General features: G+C 45.1%; 2 protein-coding genes across 4 annotated transcripts; one reads left to right on the top strand and one right to left on the bottom strand.

Annotated features, from left to right (window-relative positions):
• Positions 1 to 783: 783 nt before the first annotated feature.
• PRR30 (proline rich 30) lies at positions 784 to 24,441 on the bottom strand. Of its 2 annotated transcripts, XM_081263974.1 has the most exons (6): positions 24,393 to 24,441; positions 20,930 to 21,027; positions 10,918 to 11,055; positions 3,011 to 3,804; positions 2,877 to 2,928; positions 784 to 2,598 (listed from the first exon to the last, which is right to left on the bottom strand). In XM_081263974.1, the coding sequence occupies exon 6, from the start codon at positions 2,240 to 2,242 to the stop codon at positions 1,019 to 1,021; it is 1,224 nt and encodes a 407-aa protein (XP_081120100.1). In that variant the 5' UTR covers positions 2,243 to 2,598; positions 2,877 to 2,928; positions 3,011 to 3,804; positions 10,918 to 11,055; positions 20,930 to 21,027; positions 24,393 to 24,441; the 3' UTR covers positions 784 to 1,018. The 2 variants fall into 2 exon arrangements, with proteins under 2 accessions (XP_081120100.1, XP_081120101.1); XM_081263975.1 differs by lacking the exon at positions 24,393 to 24,441 and having other exon boundaries at positions 20,930 to 21,029.
• On the top strand, positions 17,575 to 24,315 carry TCF23 (transcription factor 23). Of its 2 annotated transcripts, XM_081263990.1 has the most exons (4): positions 17,575 to 18,477; positions 19,174 to 19,416; positions 20,663 to 20,794; positions 20,951 to 24,315. In XM_081263990.1, the coding sequence occupies exons 1-4, from the start codon at positions 18,256 to 18,258 to the stop codon at positions 21,128 to 21,130; spliced, it is 777 nt and encodes a 258-aa protein (XP_081120116.1). In that variant the 5' UTR covers positions 17,575 to 18,255; the 3' UTR covers positions 21,131 to 24,315. The 2 variants fall into 2 exon arrangements, with proteins under 2 accessions (XP_081120116.1, XP_081120117.1); XM_081263991.1 differs by lacking the exon at positions 20,663 to 20,794 and having other exon boundaries at positions 17,583 to 18,477; positions 20,951 to 24,311.
• Positions 24,442 to 25,213: the final 772 nt, after the last annotated feature.

The raw sequence follows: 25,213 nt of genomic DNA, 5'->3' as shown, positions 1-25,213 counted from the left end.
TCAATAAGCCTTTAATAAACAAATCCTCGAATTACGACTCTTCACCTGAGGAGTGATCCACCGACTCATACATGCAGCCTTTATCTATTACACCAGGGAGGACGTGATTAGTCCAAGCGCACAGGCTGGAGACCGCCTGCGGCTCTTGCCTCTTATTTGAGGCGAGATGGACTTGAAACGAACCTGGCTTCAAATCCCAGATTCACTTACCTCCTAATGTGTGGAAAGTGTTCTCCATCCTTACCTTGTCCTATGGTTGGCAGAGTCTTCGATTCCCTTTCTCTGGGCTTCTCATTTGCACTTCTGCAGTGAAGGTGTACCCTAACTGACTTGGGGACAGCTTGGTTCCCTGGAAGGTGTCTTCCTTGCCTGACACCCCACCCTTCTGAGAGTGCCTTCGTTTTTTCATCTATGTCAGGATCCCTGTGCTCCCCTGCGAATGAGCTTTAGGAATGCCCTTCCCGGCCAAGAGAAATGGGCAGTTGCATCCTCATCTCTGAGCCCCAAGTGGAATGGGCTTGGTGACTTCATCTGTGGGGATACCAGTGTCTGGTTCCACAGAGTTGAATTAAAAGTGTGAAGGGCCTGACCTAGCCCTTGTGCATCTCAGGACCTAGGGACATTTGGGTCCCTTCCCCACCTGGGATAGGACACCCGTTGTCCTTGGCCCTTCTATTTCTTTTGACATCCCTGCTTCCTACCCTGGCCTTGTAGGGAACTGGCACCCCTGTAGCTGCAGCCACCCATTCTTTGAGCTCAGGACACAAATATAAGTTTCTCAGGGTCAGGCTTTATTGGATACACTGAAGGCTGAATGGGGCTTTAGGTGCCTTGCGTCCTCTTCAGCCAGGAGACAGCAAACTCCATAAGGGGTTTCCAGGGTTCAGGGCAGGAGAACAGACCTGACCTCCAGTCAACCAGCCCTTCAGGGTGTCTCGGGGGCTCCCCGAGATCTGGGACCTGGTGGGGAGGGTGGGGGTTTGAGGGGGTGCTCCAGGGAGCCTCCGCAGTTCTGGAACTAGGATTGTGACTTTTGGAGAACAGGCTCTGGAGAGGAAGGCCTCTTTGGGGCAGGAGGCAGCTTGGGCTTCAGGGAAGCAGTGGCCTGTTTTGGTGCCTGAGGTGGAGGCCCCGAACACCGGGTGGATCTTGGAGATGGGAGGCCTGCAGACCTGTGGCTCCCGGCCTGCGAGGGTGTGCCTGGGACTGAATTTGCCTGATTCTGAGCCGCTGCGGCTCTGAGCCACTGAGCTGCTGGGGTCTGGGCTGCTGGTGCTTGATGCGGAGGAGCCTGAGTGGCCTTGCCCTGAAGCCCTACTTCTTCCCGCCTTTTTTCTGGCAACAGATGCAAGGCCCTGGCCTGGCCCTGAGGCAGGCGGAGGCCAAAGCCGATGCCTATGCGGAGTGGCCCAGATTCCTGGCCCTGTGCACAGGGCAGTAGCTGGGGGAATGCAAGCAGCCGGGGTCCAGTCCTGTACTTGGTTTTGGGGCAAGAGGGACCGCGGAGTCGCAGGCACACCAGGCATACGGGATACTCCACAACTGGGGCCTGGCCTGTTTTGCCTAGCCACAGGCGCTGCAGAAGCAGAAGCCGCAGGTCGTGGGCGATGCGGCGGTGCCCCAGGTGGACCACGAGGGCCTGGGCCAGGGCCCCTGGGTCCCTGAACTCTGCAGGGTCCTTCTCGCTTGCCACGCATCCTCCCACCACCCCAGGGGACTTGGTTTCCCTGTACTGAGGCCAGTGCCATGTCTGCTTGTTAGAGTGGACCCCTGGAGAAGGTAGGCTGGGGGAAGTGAGTGTGGAGCTAGGTAGGTCTTGCTGGCAGGAAGGAGTCTGATAACCGGAGCGGGGAGAGTTGTGTGGCTGGGAAGGAGAGGAGGAGCGGGTCAGAGGAGGAGATGGGTAGAGCTGTTGGTTGGAGGGGGAGGAGGACTGTGGAAAGGCAATAGTGCCGTAGCTCTGGTGAAAGAAAGTGGGGGAACTTGGGAGGGGAGAGGAGTAGGGGTGTGGAGCAAAGTCAGAATTTGACTCAGAAGAGTAGGAATGGAGGCCAGGACTAGGGGACAGTGGAGAAGGGGAGAAAGGGAGATAGGACTGTGTGGAAGAGGAGAAAGGTGGGTAGGGAGAGAGAGGCTGTAGGTTTCGGGTAGAGGAGTCCACAAGTTGAGAAAGGCCCTGCGGGGGGCGCCCAGGGGGCACTGCGTTCTGTAGCAGCACCTGGTCCTTATTTTGAGGCAACATTGCCTTGAATCCAACAGGGACTGGGGCCACAAGACCAAGGACAGAGACCTAGCAGAATCAGGACAAGGGTCTCTGAGGCTAGTTGTGGCTGAGAATCAAGGAAGCCTTCTGTGCGCAGTGTGGCTCCGGCCTGATGTTGCTGTGGGCATTGGCAGCAGGAGGAGACACTGAGCCCTCTGGCACCAGGCTCTCGAGGTGCTCAGCGGGGAGCCTAGGTTTAAGCTTGGCTTCTCACTTCTTTGCAGTCAGCCATTGACGAGGGATGTATGGGATTGAGAAATCAGAGCTGCCTTTTGGGAACTGAGGGACAGCGGTGACTCTCTGGATGGAGCAGAGGAAGACACAGCTCATAGGATCTGCAGAGAAGGAGACAGAGCCCATGATATGGGGTATTGGTCCATTTCTGGCTCTGCATCTGGTGAAAGAAAGTTGCAGGGCCAAGCTTCAGGCTGGACTTACCAAGACCCTAAGTCTTTGTCACCTTTAGAGTTGGAAGAACTGACAAAATACTCCCAGGGAGGTAAGAAATTGGGAGGAAAAGATGAGGGAGGAGAGAGAGAGGGGTGGAGTTGGAGAAGGAGACTTTGGGGATGGGAACTGAGTGGAGGGTATTCTGGTTCTCTTGAGTTCTTACCAATGAGGATTCCTCTGAGCTGTTTCACAAGACACTTCAGCAAAGAGGGGACCTGGGAGAGAGAGAAGAGTTATCAAATGGTGAAAGGGCAATACACCTTCCTCTGCCTCCAGCATCTGTCACCTTAAACTCACCCAGAATTCTGTCTGAATGTTGCCCTCAGTCCTCCTTCAGCCAGGCAGAGGTCTTCTGGTTACAGGGTTTTGTCCTCCTAATCCTGACTCAGAGATTCTGTAAGCATCCTGGTTTCCTGACAATCTGGTTCTCCTGACCGCTGGTCGCCCCTAATGCTGATGTCCTTTAGCTGAGCCTGGCCCTGGCTGAGATGGCTTACCACGCCCAGCAGCAGCAGCACTGGGGCCAGCTGGTAAAAGCCTCTGGGAGACTGAGACTTTGTCTAAGGGGCGGCGTTGCCGCCCCCAATGGGAGCTAGAGGCCCCACTCCCTAGGGATAATTCTGCCTGGTATCAAATGCCTATGTCACAAAGGTCAGATGCTGACGTCATAGAATCCTCTCCTCAAAACTCTGGGCTCTTCTCTCTCAGAGATCATGCAAAGGCTGACCCCTGACAAAAAGTGTTAAGCAGGCAAAATTTTTTGGTGTACTCAGTTTCCCCTTTACACTCCACCCCCGAAACCCCTCCCTGCCCATATACTTTACCCCTTTCGCCACTTCCTCGATTAATTGTTCTCCCCACCTAGAAACTATCTGATTAATTGTTCTCCCCACCTAGAGACTATCTGGGAGGAGCCCTCCCTTCTACTTTCTATTTTCCTTTGCTTTCTGAGGAGTGGCTCATACTCCATATCTTTCCCCCTCTAGGATCTACTTATTCTATGTTTTAAAAACCATTTCAGGGCTGGGGTTGTGGCTCAGTGATAGAGAATTTGCTTCGCACATGTGAGGCACTGGGTTCAATCTTCAGCACTGCATAAAAACAAACATTTGAAGATATTGTGTACACATGTAACTTTCTCATTTGAAGATATTGTGTACACATATAACTAAAAAATCATTTAAAAATATTTAATTTATACCTTTATTTAGATGTAATTCACATAGTATCCATCCATTTAACACATGCAATTCAGTGTATTCTAGCATAGTCTCAGGATTTTACAACCATTGTCACAATCTAATTTTAGAACATCTTTATTCCCCACCCCCAAAGAAATCCCATATCCATTAATAGTCACTCACTATTTCTTTTTTTTTTTTAAAGAGAGAGTGAGAGAGGAGAGAGAGAGAGAGAGAGAGAGAGAGAGAGAGAGAGAGAATTTTTAATATTTATTTTTTAGTTCTCTGCGGACACAACATCTTTGTTGGTATGTGGTGCTGAGGATCGAACCCAGGCCGCACTCATGCCAGGCGAGCGCGCTACCGCTTGAGCCACATCCCCAGCCCAACACTCACTATTTCTTACTGTCCTCAGCTCCTGGAAGCCCCAAATCTACTTTCTGTTCCTATGGATTTGCATATTCAAGACATTTTACATAAGCAAACTTTTCTGTCTGGCTTCTTTCGTTTAGCATGTTTGAAAGGTTTGTTTATGTTGTATTATGTGTAATTACTTTATTTCTTTTATTGTCAAATAATATTTCTTTGAATGGATAGATCATACATTGTTTGTATACATTTGTTGTTTCTACTCTAGCAATCACAAATAATACTGCTATAAATATTCTTGTAAAAATTTTGTGTGGACAGGTATTTTTGTTTTTTTGAGTCTATAACTAGAAACAAAATGACTGAGTCAGATGGTGAAGCTGTATTTAACATTATGAGGAAAGGTACCTAACCATCTTCCAAAATGACTGTGATATTTTTTGATCCCACCAGCAAAGTATGAATGATCTAATATCAACATACATTATTGCCTGTCCTTTTGATTTTAGCAATCCAAGTGGGTGTGAAGTGGTATCATATTATGGTTTTGATTTGCATTTTCCTAATGACTAATCTTATTTTTTCATGTGCTTCTGGGCTATTTATATTCAAATATTTTGCTTATTTTTAGGGTTTTTTTTTGTCCTATTGTTGAATTATAAGGTTCTTCTATATTCTGTATATAGGTCCCTTATCGGATATACAATTTACAATTATTTTTTCTAATTCTGTGAGTCCTTTTTACTTTCTTAATGGGTTATCTTTTTACTTTCTCATTTGATGAATTTTTTTTTATTTTGGTTTATTATTTTTATATTTTGTGGTACCTGAAATTAAACCCAGAAATTAAATATGCTAGGCAAGCATTCTACCACTGAATCACCCAGCCACTCACAAAAATTTTAAAATTTGATGAAGTCTAATTTATCTATTTTGTTTTTCGTTCTTGCCATTGGGGTCTTATCTAAGAAACCATCACTTAACCCAAGGTTAAGTGATTTGCTTTGTTTTCTTCTAAGCTTTTTATAATTTTAGTTCTCACATTTAGGTCTTGACAAAGATTCTTTGATTGGCCAAATTTTAGTCAGGCTTCTGAATCTTCTAGTCTCATCTGTTCACTTCCTTATAAAATCCAACTTTAGCAAAGAACCTTGCTAAATCAGTTTAGCTAGACTCTCCCCTCTCCTTGATATCTGATTATCCTGAATATTTGGTCACTTGAATATCTCCTCACCTTCCATCATACTCCAGGTGATGTCTAGTCATCCTGGCCGGTCTTCATCAAGAATCCTGTTAGGATGGTTTAGCCAGAATTCCCTATTTCTGATGTTTCCTCTTAGTAATTTTCCCTCTGCTTACCCCACACTGTGCTTTGATTATAAATCACCACTTGCTGTATTGGAAGTTGAGTCCCAAATACTTTCTCCACTGCAAGTCCTCATTACAATGGTGTCTATACCTGTAACAGTGGTCCTGATTAAAGTCTTCCTTTCTGTGTTTTAACAGTATCATTGAATATTTTTTTTCTTTAACAGTCTATGACCCATTTGAATTAATTGCTTTATATAATGAAAGGTAGGGGTCCAACTTCATTCTTTTGCAAGTGGATATTCAGTTGTTCAAACACTATTTGTTGAAAATATTATTCTCTCCCCATTGAATGTCTTGGCATACTTGTCAAATATTAGTTGACTATTAAATTAGTTTCTTGGTGTACCTGTACCAATTTACTTGATATTCGGTGGCTTAAACAACAAATTCATTATTTTACAATTCTGTAGATTATAAGTCTAACATGGGTCTCATTGGGCTAAAATTGCAATGGCGGGTCTGCATTCCATTCTGGCAGCTCTAAGGGAGAATCCATTTTCTTGTCTGCTGTGGCTTCTAGAGTTTGCCCATTGCAATGGTTTAAATAAATATGTAAAAGGATGTCCTCCAAATGTTCATGTGCTGGAATCTTGGTTCCCAGTTTGGCAGTATTGAGGTGGTAAGACTTTTAAGAGGTGGTACCTCTTAAAAAGGTAATTAGGTCATGGGGGAAAGGAATTTATACTGGTCTTGTGGAATGAGTTAGTTCTTACCAGAGTAGGTTGTCATAAAAAGACTAAGCTTGACCCCCGAATTTCTGTAGGCTTCCTGTCTTACCATGTATTTTCTTCTGCATGTGTTTTTACCATTATGATTTTATCTTCCATGAGCCCCTTACCAGACACCAAACGGATGGGATCACCCAATCTTGGACTTACAGCCTCCAAAACTGGGAGCTCAATATTCCTCTTTTCTCTATGAGGTATCCAGATTCAGGTATTTTGTTATTGCCACAGAAAGTGAACTAAGACACCCACATTCCTTGATTTGTGGTTCCCCTCTCACATCTTCAAAACCAGCACTATATATCTATGTTTGTTCTTTTATAGTCACATCTTCCTCTAACTCAAACTCTTCTGCCTCTCTCTTCAACGTTTAAGGACTCTTGTAATTACAATGGGCAAAGCCAGATTATGAGGGATAATTTTGTGTGTATGTATGTATGTGTGGTACTGGGAATTGAATCCAGGGGTGCTTTACCACTGAGCTATCACCAGCTCTTTTTATTTTTATTTTGAGAAAGGGTCTTGCTAAGATGCTGAGGCTGGCCTCAAACTTGAGACACTCTTGCCTCAACCTCCCGAGTTGCTGGGATTACAGGCATGGGTCACTGGCATAGCAGAAGGATAAGCTCTTATAAGTCAGTTTATTAGCAACCCTAATTTTTCCTTCCCACATAACCGAATATATTCACAGGTTCTAGGGATAAAAACTTGGAACTTTTTGGGTGGTAGTGGTGGGGCTATTATTCTGCTTAAATCTAGGGGTTTATTTCTGGACTCTCAATTAAATTTCACTGATCCTTTTTGTGGTACTGGACACTGAACCCAAGATCTCAAACATGTAAGGCAAACATTCTACCACTAAATTACTTGGCCCTTTTTAAATTTTCATTTTGAGACAGGGTCTTGCTGAATTGCCCAATCTGGCCTGGAATGTGAGCCTTCTGCTTCAACCTCCAGAATAGCTAGGATTACAAGCATGTATCACAGAACCTTGCTCTATCGATCTTTGTGTCTGTCTTTAAGCCAGTATTTCACTGTCTTAATTCCTGTAGCTTTGTGGTAGGTTTTGAAATTGGGAAATGTGAGTCTTCTAACTTTGCTCTTCTTTTTCAAGATTGTTTTATCTATTATGGATCCCTTGCATTTCCATAATAATTTAAGAATCAACACATCAATTTCCACACACACACACACACACACACACACACGAAACAAAAAACTAACAAAACCCAGCTGGGATCTTGGTAGCTATACAATGAATCTGTATATTTCTTTGGGGAATATTGCTATAAGAACAATGTTAATTGTTCTAATTTGTGAATATGAGATGTCTTTCCAATTTTTTACATCTTTAATTTCTTTTGATGTTTTATAGTTTTCAGTGTACAGATCTTGAACTTTTGTTAAATTTTTTTCTAAGTATGCTATTATTATTATTTTTTAAATATTTATTTCTTTAGTTTTAGGTGGACACAGTATCTTTATTTTACATTTATGTGGTGCTGAGAATCGAACCCACTGCCTCACACATGCTAGGTGAGCGTGCTACCACTTGAGCCACATCCCCAGCCCATAAGTATGCTATTATTGTTGTTATTATTTTCTTTCATTTTTTGGGGGGTGGGTAGGTACCAGGGATTGAACTCAGGGCACTCAGCCACTGAACCACATCCCCAGCCTATTTTGTATTTCACCTTGCCGTTGCTCAGGCTGGCTTTGAACTCACAATCCTCCTGTCTCAGTCTCCCGAGCTGCTGGGATTACAGGCGTGCACCACCATGTCCAGCTATTATTTTCTTTTTACATTATTATAAGTGAAATAATTTTCTTAATTTCATGTTTTGGATTGTTTATTGATAGCACGTAGAAATATAATTTATTTTTGTATATTGATTTTGTATTGCTGATCTTGTTTATTAGTTTGAATGATTTTTAAAAATAGATTCCTTGTGGTTTTATAGATATAGAACCATGTTATCTGTGAAAATTGCTGAAAGATTGAAGGGTTAATGTCATTAATAAAAATTCTTTTTTTTTTTTTTGGTACTGGGGATCGAACCTAAGGGTACTTAAGCACTGAACCATATCCCCAGCCCTTTTTTAGGGTCTCACTGAATTGCTTAGTGCCTTGCTAGGTTATTGAGGCTGGCTTTGAACTTGTGATCCTCCTGCCTCAGCCTCCCAAACTGCTAGGAATACAGGTGTATACCACCATGCCTGACTTAAATAAAAATTCTTAATACTACTTCTTCTCCACTTTGTAGTAAATCTGAATTCAGACTATCCTGGAGAAGACCACACTACCTGGTTTCCAATGCCAAGGTTTGCCCTCAACGGGAATATGTATGTAAGTGAGGCAGTGATCATGGTGCCCAAGTTAAAGGAGGCTTTGCTGATATGGGTATTTCTAATGGTCTCTTTGCATGTAGTCCTTGAAGCTTTCTCATCCAGGGCAATTTCTCATAGTAGAATTAGGAATGGCATGGCTTGTGTAAAATGGGAGAGGGGCACTTATGAGAGGGTGGGTGGTAGGGAAAGCAAGCTGGGCAAAATTTCAGTCACATCAGTTTTAAGAAGGAAAGAATATGGAATTGGAGGCCTGGGCTTGGGATCTGGAAGGTTACCTGGGACTTGGGACTTTTAGTGCTAAAACCAAAATAGTTCCAGATAAAACTAGGACAATTGGTCACCCTAAAACTTGAGCCCTTTTGGAAAGCATTTATGCTCTAGGGATATGAGGACCTCAATTTGAAAATTATTCATGTCCATGACATAATAAATATTTGTTGTCTTTAGTGATAGGAATGTCTTTTATTATCAATAATGAGCCCTTTCAACCACACCTGAATGTGTGACTGTTGGTCAGCCTAGAGATAGCATCAGGAGGGTGGTTTGTAGCCAGAGGAAACAACCATGTGATTCATAGGGTGATTTTCAGCTCTACTTTCTGATCTCTGGGAAGGAGAGAGGGACTTGAGATGCATTCATTCACCAATGGCCAATAATTTAATCCACTATACCTATACAATGAAATCTTCCGACCTAAACACTGGGGTTCAGAGAATTTCTGGGCTGGTGAACGCATTGAGATGCTGGGAGGATGGTGTTCCCAGACACAGCATGGAAGTGTGCATCTCTTCCATTTTGCAGTTCCTGAAATGTGTCCTTTATGATAAACTGGAAAACAAATAAAATGTTTTCCTGAGTTCTTTGAGCTGTTATTATCAATTTATCCAACTTGTGGAAGTTTTATATTTATAGCCTGTTATCCAGAATAACAGGTAGCCTGGGACTTGAAACTAGCATCTGATGTGGGGGCAGTCTTATGGGACTTTGGGCCCCCTTAACTTGTATGATCTGATGCAAACTCAGGTAGATGGTGTCAGAATTGAATTGAATTTTTGGACACCTGGTTGGTGTCTAGAGAACTGAAGAAACTGTACAGAGAACATCATACATTTGGTATCAGAAACATTGGAAGGAATAGAACCTCTTGTCCCAGTGAAAAATGTCTGGGGTAACTCCAGTTCACACCAACTACTGCTTCCCTTGTTTCATATTATTTACTATTTGTGTTGTAAAATTTTGTTGATCAAGTGAATGGAAGTTCTCTCAGCATTTGGCATGCAGGTTGTAAATGTGAGATTATAATGCAGTTGTTTCATTTTGCTAGTTGTTTCCTGTTGATGTTATCTATCACATACTCTTCTCACCCCACACCCATCTTGAGGTTTAAGAACACTGTGTTCTATTTCTTTTAAATTCTGTGTAGCACACTCTACCCAGAAACCTGCAAATGACTGAGGACTGATGAGTGGATGGGTTCATTGATAGTAGTCTAAGAGTATTTGACCACTGCCACTTTTCATTTTCTTTTCCTTTCTTTTCTGTTTGAGTTGAACATTATGATATGGTGGGGAGGGGAAAGTAGGGGCGGGTCCCAGAGTCTTTTTGGAGAAATGATATATATAAGACAGGTGCCTGGGCTGGGGATGTGGCTCAAGTGGTAGGGCGCTCACCTGGCATGCATGCGGTCCGGGTTGGATCCTCAGCACCACATACAAACAAAGATGTTGTGTCCACCAAAAACTAAAAAATAAACATTAAAATCTCTCTCTCTCTCTCTCTCTCTCTCTCTCTCTCTCTCTCTCTCTCAAAAAAAAGACAGGTGCCAGACAACTACAGATAGGTAAATATTAAGAAAGGCAAAACCGATCAATTCTAGAATTTTAAACCAGCAAATGTCTAGTTGCTTTTCCCAAAATTTTCTATGAGATTATTAAACTGTGCACAAGCTCTTAGAAAACAAATGAGTAATCACAATGGCCAGAGTGGATTCAAGTAAAACAACTGGAGAGAACATGCAGCCATATAGAAGTGGCATATATGCTGTGTCTTGGGGGAAGGCAGTTGTCTTAATTCACCTTGTGCTGCTGACAGAATGCTCGAGACTGGTTTATTTATAAAAAACAGAACAACAGAGCAAAGGTATTTGTTATTTCTTCCTTATTTTGTTTTGGAGGGAGGGTACTGGGGGTTGAACCCAGGGTTACTTTACCTCTGAGCTACATCCCAAGCTTTTCCTTTTTTTGGGGGGGGATAGAATCTCATTAAGTTGCTGAGGTTGGCCTGGAACTTGCAATCCTCCTGCCTCAGCCACCCCAGTTGCTGGGATTGCAGATGTATGGTACTGTGCCTGGAAGAAAACAGAGTTATTTCCTATAGTCCTGGAGCTGGGAAGGTCCAAGGCAAGGGTCTGTCATCTGGCAAGGGCTTTCTTGATGCATTATCCCATGGCAAAAGGTGGAAGGGTAACAGTGCATATGTGCATGAGAGAGGGAAAGAAGGAAAGGAAGAGAAAAAGAGAGAGAGCGCACAAGTACCCAAAACAAGGCTGAGCTTACTTTTATAACAAGCCCACTCCATGATAATGACATTAATCTATTCATGAGGGCTCTGCTGACCACCTAATCGCCACTTAAAAGTCTCACCTCATACACTGTTGCATTGGGCATTAAGTTCCCAATGTATAAACCTTGGGGCCACATTCAAACCATAGCAGCAGTTTTATCTGACCATTCACCTTCCAGGATTAGAAATGTGCTCTTGGTCATGCTGACTAAAACTCAATAGCCTGAGGTAAGTGCCAGAATGCCAATTGATAAATTGACCTCTAAAGGAGACACAGACAGGAAATAATTAGCAGATTTTTCTCCCTATAGTTATTTGGGAAGTTAAAATGTAATCAGCATTTGCGTGTGTGTGTGCGCGTGCGCGCGCGCGCGCGCGCGCGCGTGCGCGCGCAATCATGCATGCATGCATTCAACTCAGGGTGCTTAATCACTGAGCCCAATCCCCAGCCCATTTTTTAAATTATTTTGAGATAGGATCTCACTAAATTGCTTAGGGCTTCACTAAGTTGCTGAGACTGGCTTTGAACTTGCGATCCTCCTGCCTCAGCCTCCCACGCCATTGGGATTACAGGTATGCACCACCACGCCTGGCTAGCATCCACATTTTTTATTTACCATGTGAATCACAGTTCCAGGAACTGACTTGCTGCCTTCAATATATCAGTGTTTTCATATCGTATAGCTAGAGCTATCTGGGAGACAGAATGATACTTCATGCAGGTTCCTAGAACAAGAGAAGCTGAGGAAGTAATAAGCTAATAACACTAAGTGAAAGTGTTTATTCTATTTGTCTCAACGGAAATAACACAAATCCCATTGGAGAGCTCTCATGAATAGTGCTGGGATGAGTATCACCAGTTTTGCTTCTGTGACTCTTCTTCCTCTTCCCAAGTTGACTGACACATTCTCTTTTTTTTTAATATTTATTTTTTAGTTGTAGTTGGACACAATATCACTTATTTATTTTTATGTGGTGCTGAGGATCGAACCCAGGGTCCTGCACATGTGAGGTGAACGCTCTATCACTGAGCTACAACTGCAGCCCCACCCCCAACACATTCTTTTGAATCAGCCACTCTGGAGCCTTGCTGTGTGGAAACTGAAATGTGCACACTTGAAATCTATCACAATGAGTTGCTTTTGCAGCTCATCATTGTCATGTAACTTATCCCCAGCTGCTGGTAGGCACTTAAACATGGTCCTTAAGTATTTACCATATAAAGCTCCCCACATTTCTTTTATTTCATACTTTGTAAATGAGTTTTTTAGCCTGAGGATTATAATAATCTTTATGTACTTTTATCTTATCAAGTTTTTTGACAGAATATCATGGTGTGATTGTGAACAAGAAGGATGAACATGGGCCAGTGGGTCAAACTCTTTTTCAAAGGGACCTCCACTTAAATAGTGGCTGAGGGTTTTTTGTACCAAACATAGATGACCACTCCTGGAAGATTGGATCCAAGTTCTGGGGTGGAGATGATCCTGTCTGGCATACCTTCATCTCCACTCCTCAGTGGACAGTCAATCCCACACCTAAATAGGACATGTTCCTGCCTCTTCCTTAGCTTGTCGTGGTGGAGGCTGATGGTGCAGGACTGAAACAACCAAGAAGGAGTGGGGTACTATGGCACACACCTGTGATCCCAGCAACTCCTGAGGATGAAGCAGGAAGATCTCAAGTTTGAGGCCAGTCTCAGTAACTGTGTCAAAGAGAAAAAAGGGACCGGGGATGTAGCTCAGTGGTAAAGTTGCCCTGGGTTCATTTCCAGTATCAATGAAATGAAGAAGAAGAACCCAAAAGAAGGAAGCTTGCTATCATTGCTAGAGGCCACAGTGAAAGCCAGAAGATCCAGCTTCCCATGAGTTGGACCACACCTGAACCTTCCTCTCATGAAGTAGCTATGCCTGCCAACTTGAGAAGAGAATGCATGATACCAAAGCTGTGCTTTCACTGCTCTGCTGCCTGTGTTCTCCAGGAAGCTCACTCAGTCCAGTTGAGAGAATGTACCCTGATGTATTCACACCCTGGAGACTAGAGGCAAAGCCCCAGGCTGAGACAAAGTTCTTACAGAGAACTTTATATCAAAGACCACTTCCCAGAGCCACCCACACACAGGCATCATGTGGCATTATGCCAGTAGAGAGAGTCAGGCACAGCATGGACCTGAGCTGTGCCCAGAGAGGATGTTCAGTACACAGAGCCCTTCACGATAAGCTCCCTGAGACCTGTCTGCCTTCTCTGCTGATTACAGCAGCACTGAAGATGTTAGAATGCTAGAAATGGCCTCTGTACCTCTCGGCATGGGAACCATTAGCTCTGTACATCAGTCTCACCCTATCCTGGTTCACTTGGGGATTTACGGACACTGTTTTTCACTATGTAGGTTTTCCTTTCTACTCTAGCATCTTTACTGTGGATGATGTGAAAGGTTGAGAAGTTCCCGTTTCACTGACTATGAACTTACTGTCCTCCCAGGAACTGAACCCTCATGGTGGAGGACCTCTCTGAGGGTGTCCAGGCCACCTAGCACTGGGAGTGCACTTGGGCACTAGAAGATCTCTTTTCCTGTGGCTGCAGGTGTGACTTTAATATTGCCTTTCTTCTTATACTTTGTCCTACTAGGCTCAGCAAAGTAGGAACCAGATCTCCCTCCTTTCCTAATGGGTAAGTTCCCTTAGAGGAAAGATGCCACACCAGTTTGCCATCTGGTGAGGGTTTTGATGGCTTCCTTTATAAGTCTGTCCTCAGCACTAACTGGATTACATTTCCAGTGAGCTCTGAATGGAAGCTGGGAGAGTTTTCTGAGAAAAAGAACACTGCACTGCGGCTGAGAGAACTTGCCACTCATTCTACAGCTTCTTATTCCATGGTTGGTTAGAAAGCAAGAGTCAGACCCCCAAACTAGTGCAGTTTTCAGTGAGTGGCTTTTAAAAACTGATTTGAGGGTCTTGGCAAGGGCACTACTGTTGACTATCTGCTTGTTTCAAAGGTTGGCATCTGATGTCTTTGGAGTGGTTTTTGCTCCTTCTCTCCAAATGCCAGCCTTCTGTCCCTGAGATCCTGGTGGGCAGTTCTCCCATGATTAGAGTTCTCCCATGATTACAATCCAAAGAGGTTCTGTGCTTCTTATAGACATCCTTACTCCTTAATGATTGCCATGTTAGTTTCATATGGCCCCTAATTTCAATAGCAAAAGGTTACACACTAGGCAGGATTTTTGTGCCTCTGACAAAGTGTGCAACTACCGTACAGCATTCTGGAGATGTTTCATGTCAGTCTTTTCTTCTTTCTTTTTTTGGGCAATGCTGGAGTCTTAATCTTGCTGGTCCTTCCACAGAACTGCTGGTCCAGGGGAGTACTTAGAACTTCAGGTTTCCCCGGAGGCCTAGGGCCATGCCCATTCTGTGGGTAGTGTTGTCGGTAGATACACAAACTGTGCCACCAGTCTGGTCCTGCACTGTCACTCCATGGCTCAGAGCCCACACTGTTCTCTTCTGGTACTGGGACTTGTACAAGTTTCATAGAATAAAAGTCCTGCTGGATAGAACTTTTGGCTTTTCTCATTTTCTTGGAGATATATTCCAAAGTATATTATGTACATTAAAGTGTTGGAGTTTCTAAATAAAATGGATAAATTCATAGAAAAATATAAAATACTAAATACTCTTAAGAAGAAATAAGGACTTAAATCAAATTAGAAATTAGAAAAGTGGAAGCTAAAATCTCTTCCCCTACTTGCCAAAGAAAAAAACCCAGGCCCAGTGGTTTTGCAGGTAAGTTTTACCAAACTTTCAAAGAATAGATGATTCCTATATTATGTAAAAAGTTCTCCCAGAAAATGAAAAAAAGAACAAGAGCTACTCGGCTCATTGTATTGAAGTTAATGTAATCTTGACTCCAAACAAAATAAGTATAAATAAAATTATAATCTCATTTCCTTTATGAAATAGTTGCAAAAAATCCTAAACAACATATTAACTAATGAATTATCAGTGTATTTTTAAGTGAATTACAATTGGGTGGGACTTGTAACAGGAATTAAAGCAAGAATTATCATGAAAAAATCTAATAATATAACATATGAATAGGGGAAATAATTATTGTCTCAATACAGAAAAAGCCTTTGATAAATTTTTTTTAAGAGAGATTGTGAGAGAGGAGAGAGAGAGAGAGAGAGAGAGAGAGAGAGAGAGAGAGAGAATTTTTTAATATTTATTTTTTAGTTCTCGGCGGACACAACATCTTTGTTGGTATGTGGTGCTGAGGATCGAACCCGGGCCGCACGCATGCCAGGCGAGCGCGCTACCACTTGAGCCACATCCCCAGCCCCCCTTTGATAATTTTTTATGCCTATTTGTAATTTAAAAAATATATTGACAAACAAGGAGAAGAGTATACTTACTTAAGCTGGTTATATACCAAAAACCTACAGTAAAGATTCTGCTTAATGGAGAAATTGTAGACACATTTCACTTAAGATTGGGTGGAGAATAAAACACTGCCTAGGGGCCTAGGGTTGTGGCTCAGTGGTAGAGCACTTGCCTAGCATGCATGAGGCACTGGGTTCTGAGTTTGATCCTCAGCACCACATAAAAAAAAAAAATAAATAAATAAAGATATTATGTCCACCTACAATTAAAAAACAAATATTAAAAAAACACTGCCTACCATCACTATCTATGGTTAACAGTACTGGAAGCACTGTCAATGCTCTAAAGAAAGAAAAAGAAACTAGAAGCATAAATTCTAGAAAGGGGGAGATAAATGGTCATTATTTTATCTACTTGGAAAAACCAACGGATTCAACAGAACATTAAGATGAAAAAGAAAGTTCAGCAAAGTTGCTGGATTCAAGATAAATGTTAAAAAATTTAATAGCATTTCTCTATAGCAGCCATAATCAACTAAAAATATAAGAATAAGGTAGCATTTGTAATAGCAACAAAAGCTGTGGGCAATTTTTTGGTTTACTTAAGAATACACAGATGTTCATGGAGTAAATTATGAAACTAATAGGAGAGGATGGAAATAAAGGGAGAGAACAAGGAGGAAGCTACAGGGCCCTTCATAACCTCGTTTTGGGTGTTCCACTGGTGCTGTGCTGGTTCTGTTTGTTGGCAGCAATTCCTTTGTCTGGCTCTTGCTTAGGTGGGAGGGATTAGACTCTGCAGGTAGAAGAGGAGACTTTGCACACATATTTTCAAACACCACTCCTCCTAACAAAAGAATGTACATCAAACACTGGAAAGACTGCATATGACAGGGGAGAATAATGAGAATGCAATAGAAGGGAATGGAAGGAAGGACAAGAGGGAGGAAGGCTGACTTTTGTATACCAAAAACAACAGTGTGCCATGAATTGATGTAGATGTTTAATTTTCTGCCCTGGAATGAAAAAAAAAATTAGTGTTCATCTTTTCAGTCTCCTTACTATACATTTACATAGCACATAACCTTAACACACATCTTTTGGTTTCTGGTGGTTTTTTTAACAGGCTAGGATCTTTTTATTTTATTATAAGTTATTTATATGCAGTGCTGAGAATCGAACCCAGTGCCTTGCACATGCCTATAACCCCAGTCCCCAGGCTGGGATCTTATTATACATATTGATCTACTATTAGGTTTTCTCATTTAACCTTGTATCCTAGAGAGTTTTTTCATGTCACTGTAAATACAGAGGTTTGTCTGATTTGTTTTATTACTACACATTATTCCATAGTGTGGATACACCAGGAATATAATTGATCAATTTCCTACTGATGGACATTCAGGTTAGTTTTACTTATCTTTCTTTTTTCCTTTCTCTCTGTTGGCTGAATGGGTCTTTCACTATATGAGCATCCAAATTTGTACTTTACTTATTTTGTCTCCCCTGGACTTCAAGACTAAGGGACCAGGAACATGCAAGATGGATTCTGCTGTAGGCAGAGTTTGTTACTTGAGGACAGGCAGGGCCACTGTGGCAGATTTTCTATGGTTCAGCAACTCAACCAGGGTCCTAGTCTTTGCCTTCAAAGACCTCATGTTTAGCAAAAGGCAGACGTGTGAGTGACCCATGGGAAGCAGAACAGCATACAGGGAGGGGAAGCCTCCTGTCTCACTAACTGTGCCCGTTTTTCATCCTAGCCCACCACTCACTGGATTTGACACTGGGCAAGTTATTTCACCTCCCCAAAATCTTAGTTTCCCTACATCTAAAATGACTATTTTTTTTTTTCTCACAGGGCTCTGATAAACAAGAGGATACATATAACGTTCCTGGCACATAGTGATCTGTGAACATTGAGTTTTCAGGAAACTAGCCAATCAGGTGGAGACACAGGTTCTCTGAGGTTTTAAGTCCTCATAAATGAAGAGCAGAGCCCTGAAGAATGGGCAGCATTCCCCTGGCAGAGCTGGAGGAAAGCATTTTAGTGCACAGAAAGGTAGAAGTGAAAGTCCTGAGTTGGAAATGGGAGGCGTGTTTGGGGGTGGGGAGTAGTGTCCTGTGGCTGGCTGGAGGGACACATTCATTAACCAGAGGAGGAAAGGCCTTTCTAGGATGTATGCAGGTGGTCTTCTGGCACAGAGGACAGAAATCCAGGACACCTCCAGGGACTTGTGCCTCAAAGCTGAAGCTGCAGATCCACCACAAGACCACCGTTGGGGTCAGCCATGACCCCAACCTCATCCCTTCCCTCATCCTCCTGCCTTCTTCAGCATGGGCCTCCTCCCAGGCTTGGCCACTCCCAGCATTCAGCACCCCCACCCCTCAGCAGGGTTGGGAGGCAGGCGGAGGATTTTCGCGGGGGCTGTGCTGGGTGGGCAGTTTTCCCAGAAGAAGGAGTGAAGCTGGACTGAGTTGGCGCCAGCTTCCTCAGATGTAGACATCGCTGGCTGAATGGCCAGCCTGCCCCAGCGAGCTTGAACTCAAGGACTCCCTCAGGCACTGTGTTCCTGCTCTGAGGGCTGCAGTCCTATACCTCAGGGGAGTGGCATGCCACAGAGGGAGGCCAGAGGGGCACCAGCAATGCCAGGATTGGGGCATAGCCGGGTTAAGGCCAAAGCACGGTTGCTGCCAGGCACCAACAGGAAGAGGAGCCGCCTTAGCAGGACAAGGCAGGACCTGTGGGAAGAGCCCAGCTGGAGTGACCAAAGATGGTGCAGATCTTCCCCTACCCCTCGAGGGGCCAGAGCTAGAAGCCCGGCTCGTGGCAGGGTAAGGAAATCCTGGTCCAATAGAGGGAGCCCGGGGGAGGCAGGGGTTAGAAGGCAATGAACCTCACTCCATGTTATTGTTCCTGCCCAAGAGTAAGGACATGAGCCCCTGAGACTCCTCAGAGCCCTGTGGGGTTGATTGGAATGAATCAGAGCTGGTCTTAACCAGAGCATAGCTCAGAGAGTTCCCTTCACTTCTCTGAAGGAAACTGAGGCCCGGAGGAGGGATGTAAATTACCCAATGTCCACAAACAGCAGTCAGCAGCAGGGATGGGACCTGGTTAGTTTGTTGTGACCCCTGGTTTGTCATCCTTACCCCTTTACCACAGCAGCCTCTTCATCTCAAGACCTGACTGGGTCAAGGGTCAGCCCTACTGAGAAGGGTGTGGCTCTGTGCTCCCCCTGGGCCCAAGGGCACCCCAATAAGCAGGATTCAAATTGGGGAGTAATGGAGAGAACCCTGGACGCTTGGGTTCTGAGTCAAGCTTTGCCACCTGCTGCCATCTGACCCTAGCCCAGGCCTTCCCACAGCTATAAAACAGGGCGGGGCAGAGAACCACAAAGGTGGGCTGAGGTCTATCAGTTTTTGCTGTTCAGCACCCACTACTGCAGTAGGACACCCGACTTCTAGAATACTTTTGAAGCCAGGGTTGATGGGGGTTCGGGCCAGACCTACTCACTGGGGCCCTCTGTGCAGAGTGAGGCCAGTCCCGAGAATGCAGCACGGGAGCAGAGCCGAGTAAGGACGCTGCGCCAGGCCTTCCTGGCCCTGCAGGCTGCTCTGCCTGCCGTGCCGCCTGACACCAAGCTCTCCAAGTTGGATGTGCTGGTGCTGGCCACCAGCTACATTGCTCATCTCACCCGCACTCTTGGCCATGAGCTGCCCAGCCCTGCCTGGCCACCCTTCCTGCGTGGACTCCGCCACTTGCACCCTCTCAAGGTATGTCATAGGCCCAGGGACATGGCTGGGGAGATCTCTGCCCAGGACCCTGAGGCAGGGTAGAGTAAAGGCGGGGGCACTGGATTGGGGCCCCTGCTGTGGGCAAAGCTGACATCAGGGTCAGTTTTTCCTGCTGTTGCAGAGGGAAAAGACTCAAGACTGGCTCTTGGGGTGGGACCAACCCTGTATTTCTCATGGGGTGGTGACTGGGAATGTGGTTCCTCCAAGAAGAAGGAAAGACTCTGGGGGTTCTTAGTGTCAAAGGGAAAAAGGAGCATGTCCTAGGGCCGGGGCTTGGGGAAGCAAATGGCACCCAGGAAAGTCCTTGATCATCATGCGGCTTTACACCTTGCACAGTACTGACCTCAGTGTCCTCTGAACTCCTATTGCAGGAGAGAGCCACTCTTTGGGACAATCAAGTGGGGGGGCAATAGTGCAGCATGCACTATTTGCCATACTGCCACCTAGCTTTCCTGAACCTCAGCTTTATTCTATGTGAAATAGAAGCTAACAGGAGCTTGCCTTCTCCTCTTGAATACAAAATAAGATTATGAATGATAAGTATAATTAATGATAATCGCCATTGCCATGACAGACAACATGGCTGAGGTGCTAAAGCTATGCCAGGAGCTAGGCTAAGTGCTCTAGCATGCTCTTATCTCTTGACCTGTGCAAGAACAAAATGAAGATTACAGATGAGGAAGCAGAGGAAGGGCAAGAGACTGGGTGTGGTTTGAGTCCAAGGGAGTCTAATTCCAGACACCTTGCTCACAGTCCCTGAGCAGGCCCCAGGATGGCACTGTAAGGAGCCGTTTGAGAAGCACACTTTGCTCTCTGAGGAAAACATCGTAAGGGGTCAACTTTATTTTTATGGAGGATACTTTCCACCCTCTCTCCCCTAAATATCATGGTCCTGAAATATCTTGAAACTTGAGGTCTTTCTTTCTTTCTTGCAAATCTAGCTAACCTGCAAGATTCAGAAACAAAATGGTACAACTCCAAAATGCTAAAGGTGGCACCTGGTGCAGGGTTCTGAGATGACAACAGGATCCTTCACTGTAAAATGGTGACCAAGTTAAGGCCTTTGCATGTAGTAGATAAATATATTAAAGAATGAAGACCTGGTTAGGTCTAGAACTCTGGCAGATTGGTGAGGAAGGGAGGTGAGCCAGGGAGAAGCACCCTGTGTCCCTAGTGGGAAGGTCTGTTAGAGAGGAGGGGCTGAGTCAACATGGAGTTTTTTTAGGACTGCTTGCTCCTGCTGAAAGAAGTGAAAATGCCTGGAGGACCCCAGTTGAGAGGGAGTTCTTCCTGCCCACCAGAGGGGGCCCTTGATCTCCTTAGCCAGCTCCTCCTGTGTCTCTTGGCCAGACTCAAGGTATCTGGAAAATGTGTGGGATCCCTGGCATCAGAGCTGTGATGCCTGGGGGAAGGCATGAGGCAGGGGTGCTAGGGAAGGAGAAGCTTCAGGTGTTAAGGATTCTGGACAATGAAGGGCAGCAGAGTCACTCACCACCCATCCTGTGTCTTACAGAAGTGGCCCATGCGATCTCGTCTCTATGCTGGAGGTCTGGGATGCTCTGGCCTCGACTTCACCACAGCCATTGCCTCCTGCCAAAGAATGAGGGATGAAGAGATGGGGTCTCAAGTCTCTGGAGAGGCAGATGTTCTCCTTCTTACCAGGCCACCCTCACCAGCTCTTGGTGACAAATGACTACTATCACACTCATCCTGTTCTCCTAGACCATGCTTAGGAACCTGAGTTTTCTACCAGCGCCTACCCATCTTCTCTCTAACTCTCAGCCATTGGATTTGACTCTGGCTCAGCTTCCAAGATCTAGTCTGCAGACTAAGTGAAGCAGCGGTGGAGAGTTCCCAGGGAGCACAGAATAGAGAGCCTCACCCTTGGCTCTTCTGTGGCAGCTACAAGGAAGTGGGCGAAGAATGGGTTTGACTTGGTTCAAAGTCAAGTGAGGCACCACCCCTCCTTTCTCTCCCCTAAGGCTCCTACAAATCCTCTGCACACAGGTAGAAGACAAAAATCATGGCGCAGGTGCAGAAGGAGGGGCCAAGATGGCAGCTGCCACAGGTGCTGATGGGAAAGCCAGGGGGCTTCATAGGTTCTTGGTAGCTTTAAGTGTGAAAAGACCTAGGCCCGTGTCACATAGCCAGAGGGAAAACAGAAGAAAGAAATATGCTTTTTTATATGGCACTGTGAGATGATTCCCAACGTCAAAGAGGCAGTGAGGAATTTAGGATTCTTGTCTCTGGATGCTGTGTCTCTCCAGCTGCCCCTCATCACTACATTTTCTCCCTCTCTGGGTTTTGCATCCTTCCACTGTTTCTGTTTTGACATGAGTTATATCTACAGGTTAAGACATCAAGCTTACATTGCTTACGTTCCAGTTTCTGGAGAAAGTTTTAGATAGTCCCAGCTGTTTAGTTTGAGAAGATCTTATCCCAGAGGCAACTCTGTCTTAACGGAACCAGGCAACCATTCAAGGCCCTGCCTATGCAGGATGCTGATATGCCCATTTAAATCCTCAAAGGACCTTAAAAAAAGAATGTGTATCAACCCCCTTTCCAGGGGTCGATCCTTACAGTCTCCTCTTTCCATTATGTCAGAAACCTTACCTCAAAGGAAAACAAGACAGGTCCAGGGTCAGCGGGTTCCCAGTGCTGTTATTGTCTGAGGTTTCATTGACTCTGGAGTTATTTCTACAGTCTGCAAATTAGCTCCCTAGGCCAGATTCTCCCACAGCCATCATCCCACCAGGCTGTCCCTAAGTCCTGTCTTGAGATGCCAGAAATGTGATAGCTCTGTAATAGAATTCATCACTGGTCCCGAAGAAATAATTTGAAGACTAATCACAGAGTCTACATACAGAGATGAACTTTCTAGGTCAGATGAAGCTTCAAAGCCAGCACCTGAAGTGCAGGCAGGGAAGGAACCAACTTTTTGATAAATTTCAGCATGTAGGCAGACTTAAGTCCCAACAGGGTATGGTTAGTCGAAAGCCATCACTGTCCTCATGAGTGTAAAGGTCTGGGGCAGCTGGGAAGAACTGGGGTCAGTCCTCCACAGAGCTGGCTGGGAGCAGGGAATATCGGGCAGGAGTGACTCAGCAAGCTGGGGTGGAGGTAGGAAAGGAGACACAGTACGTCCCAGCCTGAGCCACATGGGAAGTGGGAGCAGCTGGACTGTGGCGGGGAGCCATGGGAGGAGGCCTCAGCCAAGGCTGAACACATAAATTTGCCTGGAACCCTGTCTCTGCTGAGAATCCTGCAGAGCTTGTGCAGAGCTGCTTCTGGGCAGTTAGACCCGGCCAGGCAGGGCAGAGACCAGGTGTGGGAGGGCGAGAGCAGTGTTCTTCACAAGACCATAAAAGTCCAGCTTGAGTGTTCTATTTTTAAAGCTGAATAGCAGCATCTCCCTGGTTGAGTTGGAGGGGGTAAGAAAGGTCTCCAATGAATTTCCTCCTGAAGAGTGGCACACAGTCTCTTTCTGGGCATGAAGGAACTGGCTTTGGAGTTTTATTCTGGGGTTCTCTGAGACCCTGGAACTTCTAATAACTGAGTAGACTTTGATCTGGAGTTTTCCCTGCCCCCACCTGGCTCGGACTCAAGCCTTTGCCTCATATTATCAGACTCTGGGTGACCATGTCACCCTGGTATAGAAGACAAAGAGGGCAAAGGGATGAACCTGGTGAGTCTGAAGAAGGGCAGGTTCCATCAGGACAGTTTCTAAGGCTGTCTCAAGCCCTTTCTAGGCAAAGTTGTTTTCCTTAGTGCCCAGGACAATCCTTTGTGGTCTTGGGGTCATCTTCCTCAGCTGGACACCCAACACAGTCAGGCCAGGGAGCCAAAGGAATGCTCAGAGGATGACTGTCCTTGCCCTCCTTGATGAGATGATGCTGGCCTTGAGGAATATCAGGTTGCAGACCAGAATCCATGAACCACCCAGAACCAGGTGTAGCCCCTTTGCCTCTGCAGCAGAGCAGGTGGTGTTTATTCTAGAAGCTAGGGAGCATGGGTGAATGAAGTGCTGGAGGCAGCAGAGGCAGCTGAGATCCAGGTCCAGAAGATTTTGTTCCCTAACAGCAAAGGTATGCAGGAAAGAAGCTGCTATGTTCTAATAAAACCCACTTGTTTAAGTATTATTTATGGCTGCCTTCCTGATACCAAAGCAGAGTTGACTAACGGAGACAGACTGAAAAGCCTAAAATATTTACTCTCTGGCCCTTACAGAAACAGACTGCTGACCTCTGCTCTATCAGGTATCAAAGGTATCAGGGGTATTCAAAATCTGTTCTGGAAACCTTGGGGGGCCAAATATATTTTTATAATATAAGATGCTATTTACCGGCTGGTGTTGTGGCTCAGTGGTAGAGCACTTGTCTGGCATGTGTGAGGCACTGGGTTCAATTCTCAGCCCCACATATAAATAAGTAAAGGTCCATCAACAACTAAAAAACAAAATTTAAATAAAGGATGCTGTTTACCATTTTTTACTCTTATTCTGTCATGGTGTAGTGGAATTTTCCAGAAGCTATACAACATGTGATATTGCAACAGATGGAATGGAGAGACATATAGGAGAATCCAGCTATTAAGAAAGACATTAAAGATATTTGCAAAAATATAAAACAATACCACTCTTCTCACTAAATATTTCCAACAAGGAAAATAATTATATTTCATTAAAATGTTATATATGTATATTGACATAGAATGGATTAATGGTCATGTTATTTTAAAATAAATATTTTTAACTCTCTATTTTAATTTCTAACATGGTAACTATCAACAGGTACAGAATTAAAAAAAAAAAAAGCTCTTTGTTTGGGGTTTTACTTTCTTGAGAGTGCAAAGGAGTCCTGAGACCAAAAGTTACAGAATCTGGGCTCTAGAATAAACTGATGACAGTTAAGAAAGCTCTCTCCCAGGCCCTATATCCTGAACCATCACAGCCCTACCTTCTGGCCACAGCAGACACAGTAGATTGGTCCTGTCCTTAGAAAGGCAGAGGTCTCTGGGCACAGGGAGCAGTTGGTGGTGAGAACAGAAGCTGGTGGCCTGTGAGTCCCCACAGGGAAGTCTCTTGGAGAACAATAGTAGGGCTGCTGCCCTGGTGGGCTGAGCCATCCTGAGCCATCTCCTCCTTGTCTCTGCTGTCCCACAGTACCCCATTCATTTTCTTCTCCAGAAACAGGTCACAGTCCATGGGGACATCCTGGGAACATGCAGAGCAAAGGCAGTGGAGCTGGTAAGAGTGGGCAAGGGTGGTGAAGGGACACATGTAGGAAAGCGAGAGACCCTGCTTGGGTCCCTGTTAAAAGGGAGCCCAGCCAGGCCAGTGGGGGAGCAGGGGAGGAGAGGGAGGAGCACAGTGCAGAGCAGGAGTGGGATAGGGCAGCAGAAAGGCCAGGCTGAGCTGAGCTGATCCCTGAGCCAGCCCAGCCTTGTGGAAGGGCAGCTGCTGGGGACAGTCCCTGTTTAGGCACATGACTAGAAAAAGGAACACTGGAGAGAGGGGATAGAAAAGGGGATAGGAGGGGACCTGGGAGGCAAGTGGCATCTGCAGACAAGAGAAGGAAGTAGGTCATGTGACAATGGGTCCCACCTGGCTGTGGCTTCTGCAGCAAAGCCGCTTCTGACAGGACAAGGGCAGGAGGGAGAGAAATCTCAGCAGCACACAGTAATGGTCCAAGATCCAGGGGTTGGCCCTGCGTGCCCCAAAAGGCAAAAGAACTTGTGAGTGACCTCTGGGGAATGTTCCAAGTCCTCAAAGCAAGTC

The sequence above is a fragment of the Spermophilus citellus genome, assembly GCF_964194105.1.
Source record: "Spermophilus citellus genome assembly, chromosome: 13".
Classification (NCBI taxonomy): Eukaryota; Metazoa; Chordata; class Mammalia; order Rodentia; family Sciuridae; genus Spermophilus; species Spermophilus citellus.
Note: the sequence above shows the minus strand (reverse complement) of the source record. Positions and strands in the feature narration are given on the sequence as shown.

What these genes read in the sequence shown, in the direction of transcription:
- PRR30 (XM_081263974.1), bottom strand. Translation starts at nt 2,242, where the DNA reads ATGTTGCCTCAAAATAAGGACCAGGTGCTGCTACAGAACGCAGTGCCC.
- TCF23 (XM_081263990.1), top strand. Translation starts at nt 18,256, where the DNA reads ATGCCACAGAGGGAGGCCAGAGGGGCACCAGCAATGCCAGGATTGGGG. An exon ending in GAAGCCCGGCTCGTGGCAGG is followed by an intron (nt 18,478 to 19,173) that starts GTAAGGAAATCC and finishes CCCTCTGTGCAG; the next exon opens with AGTGAGGCCAGTCCCGAGAA. An exon ending in GCCACTTGCACCCTCTCAAG is followed by an intron (nt 19,417 to 20,662) that starts GTATGTCATAGG and finishes GAGTTTTTTTAG; the next exon opens with GACTGCTTGCTCCTGCTGAA.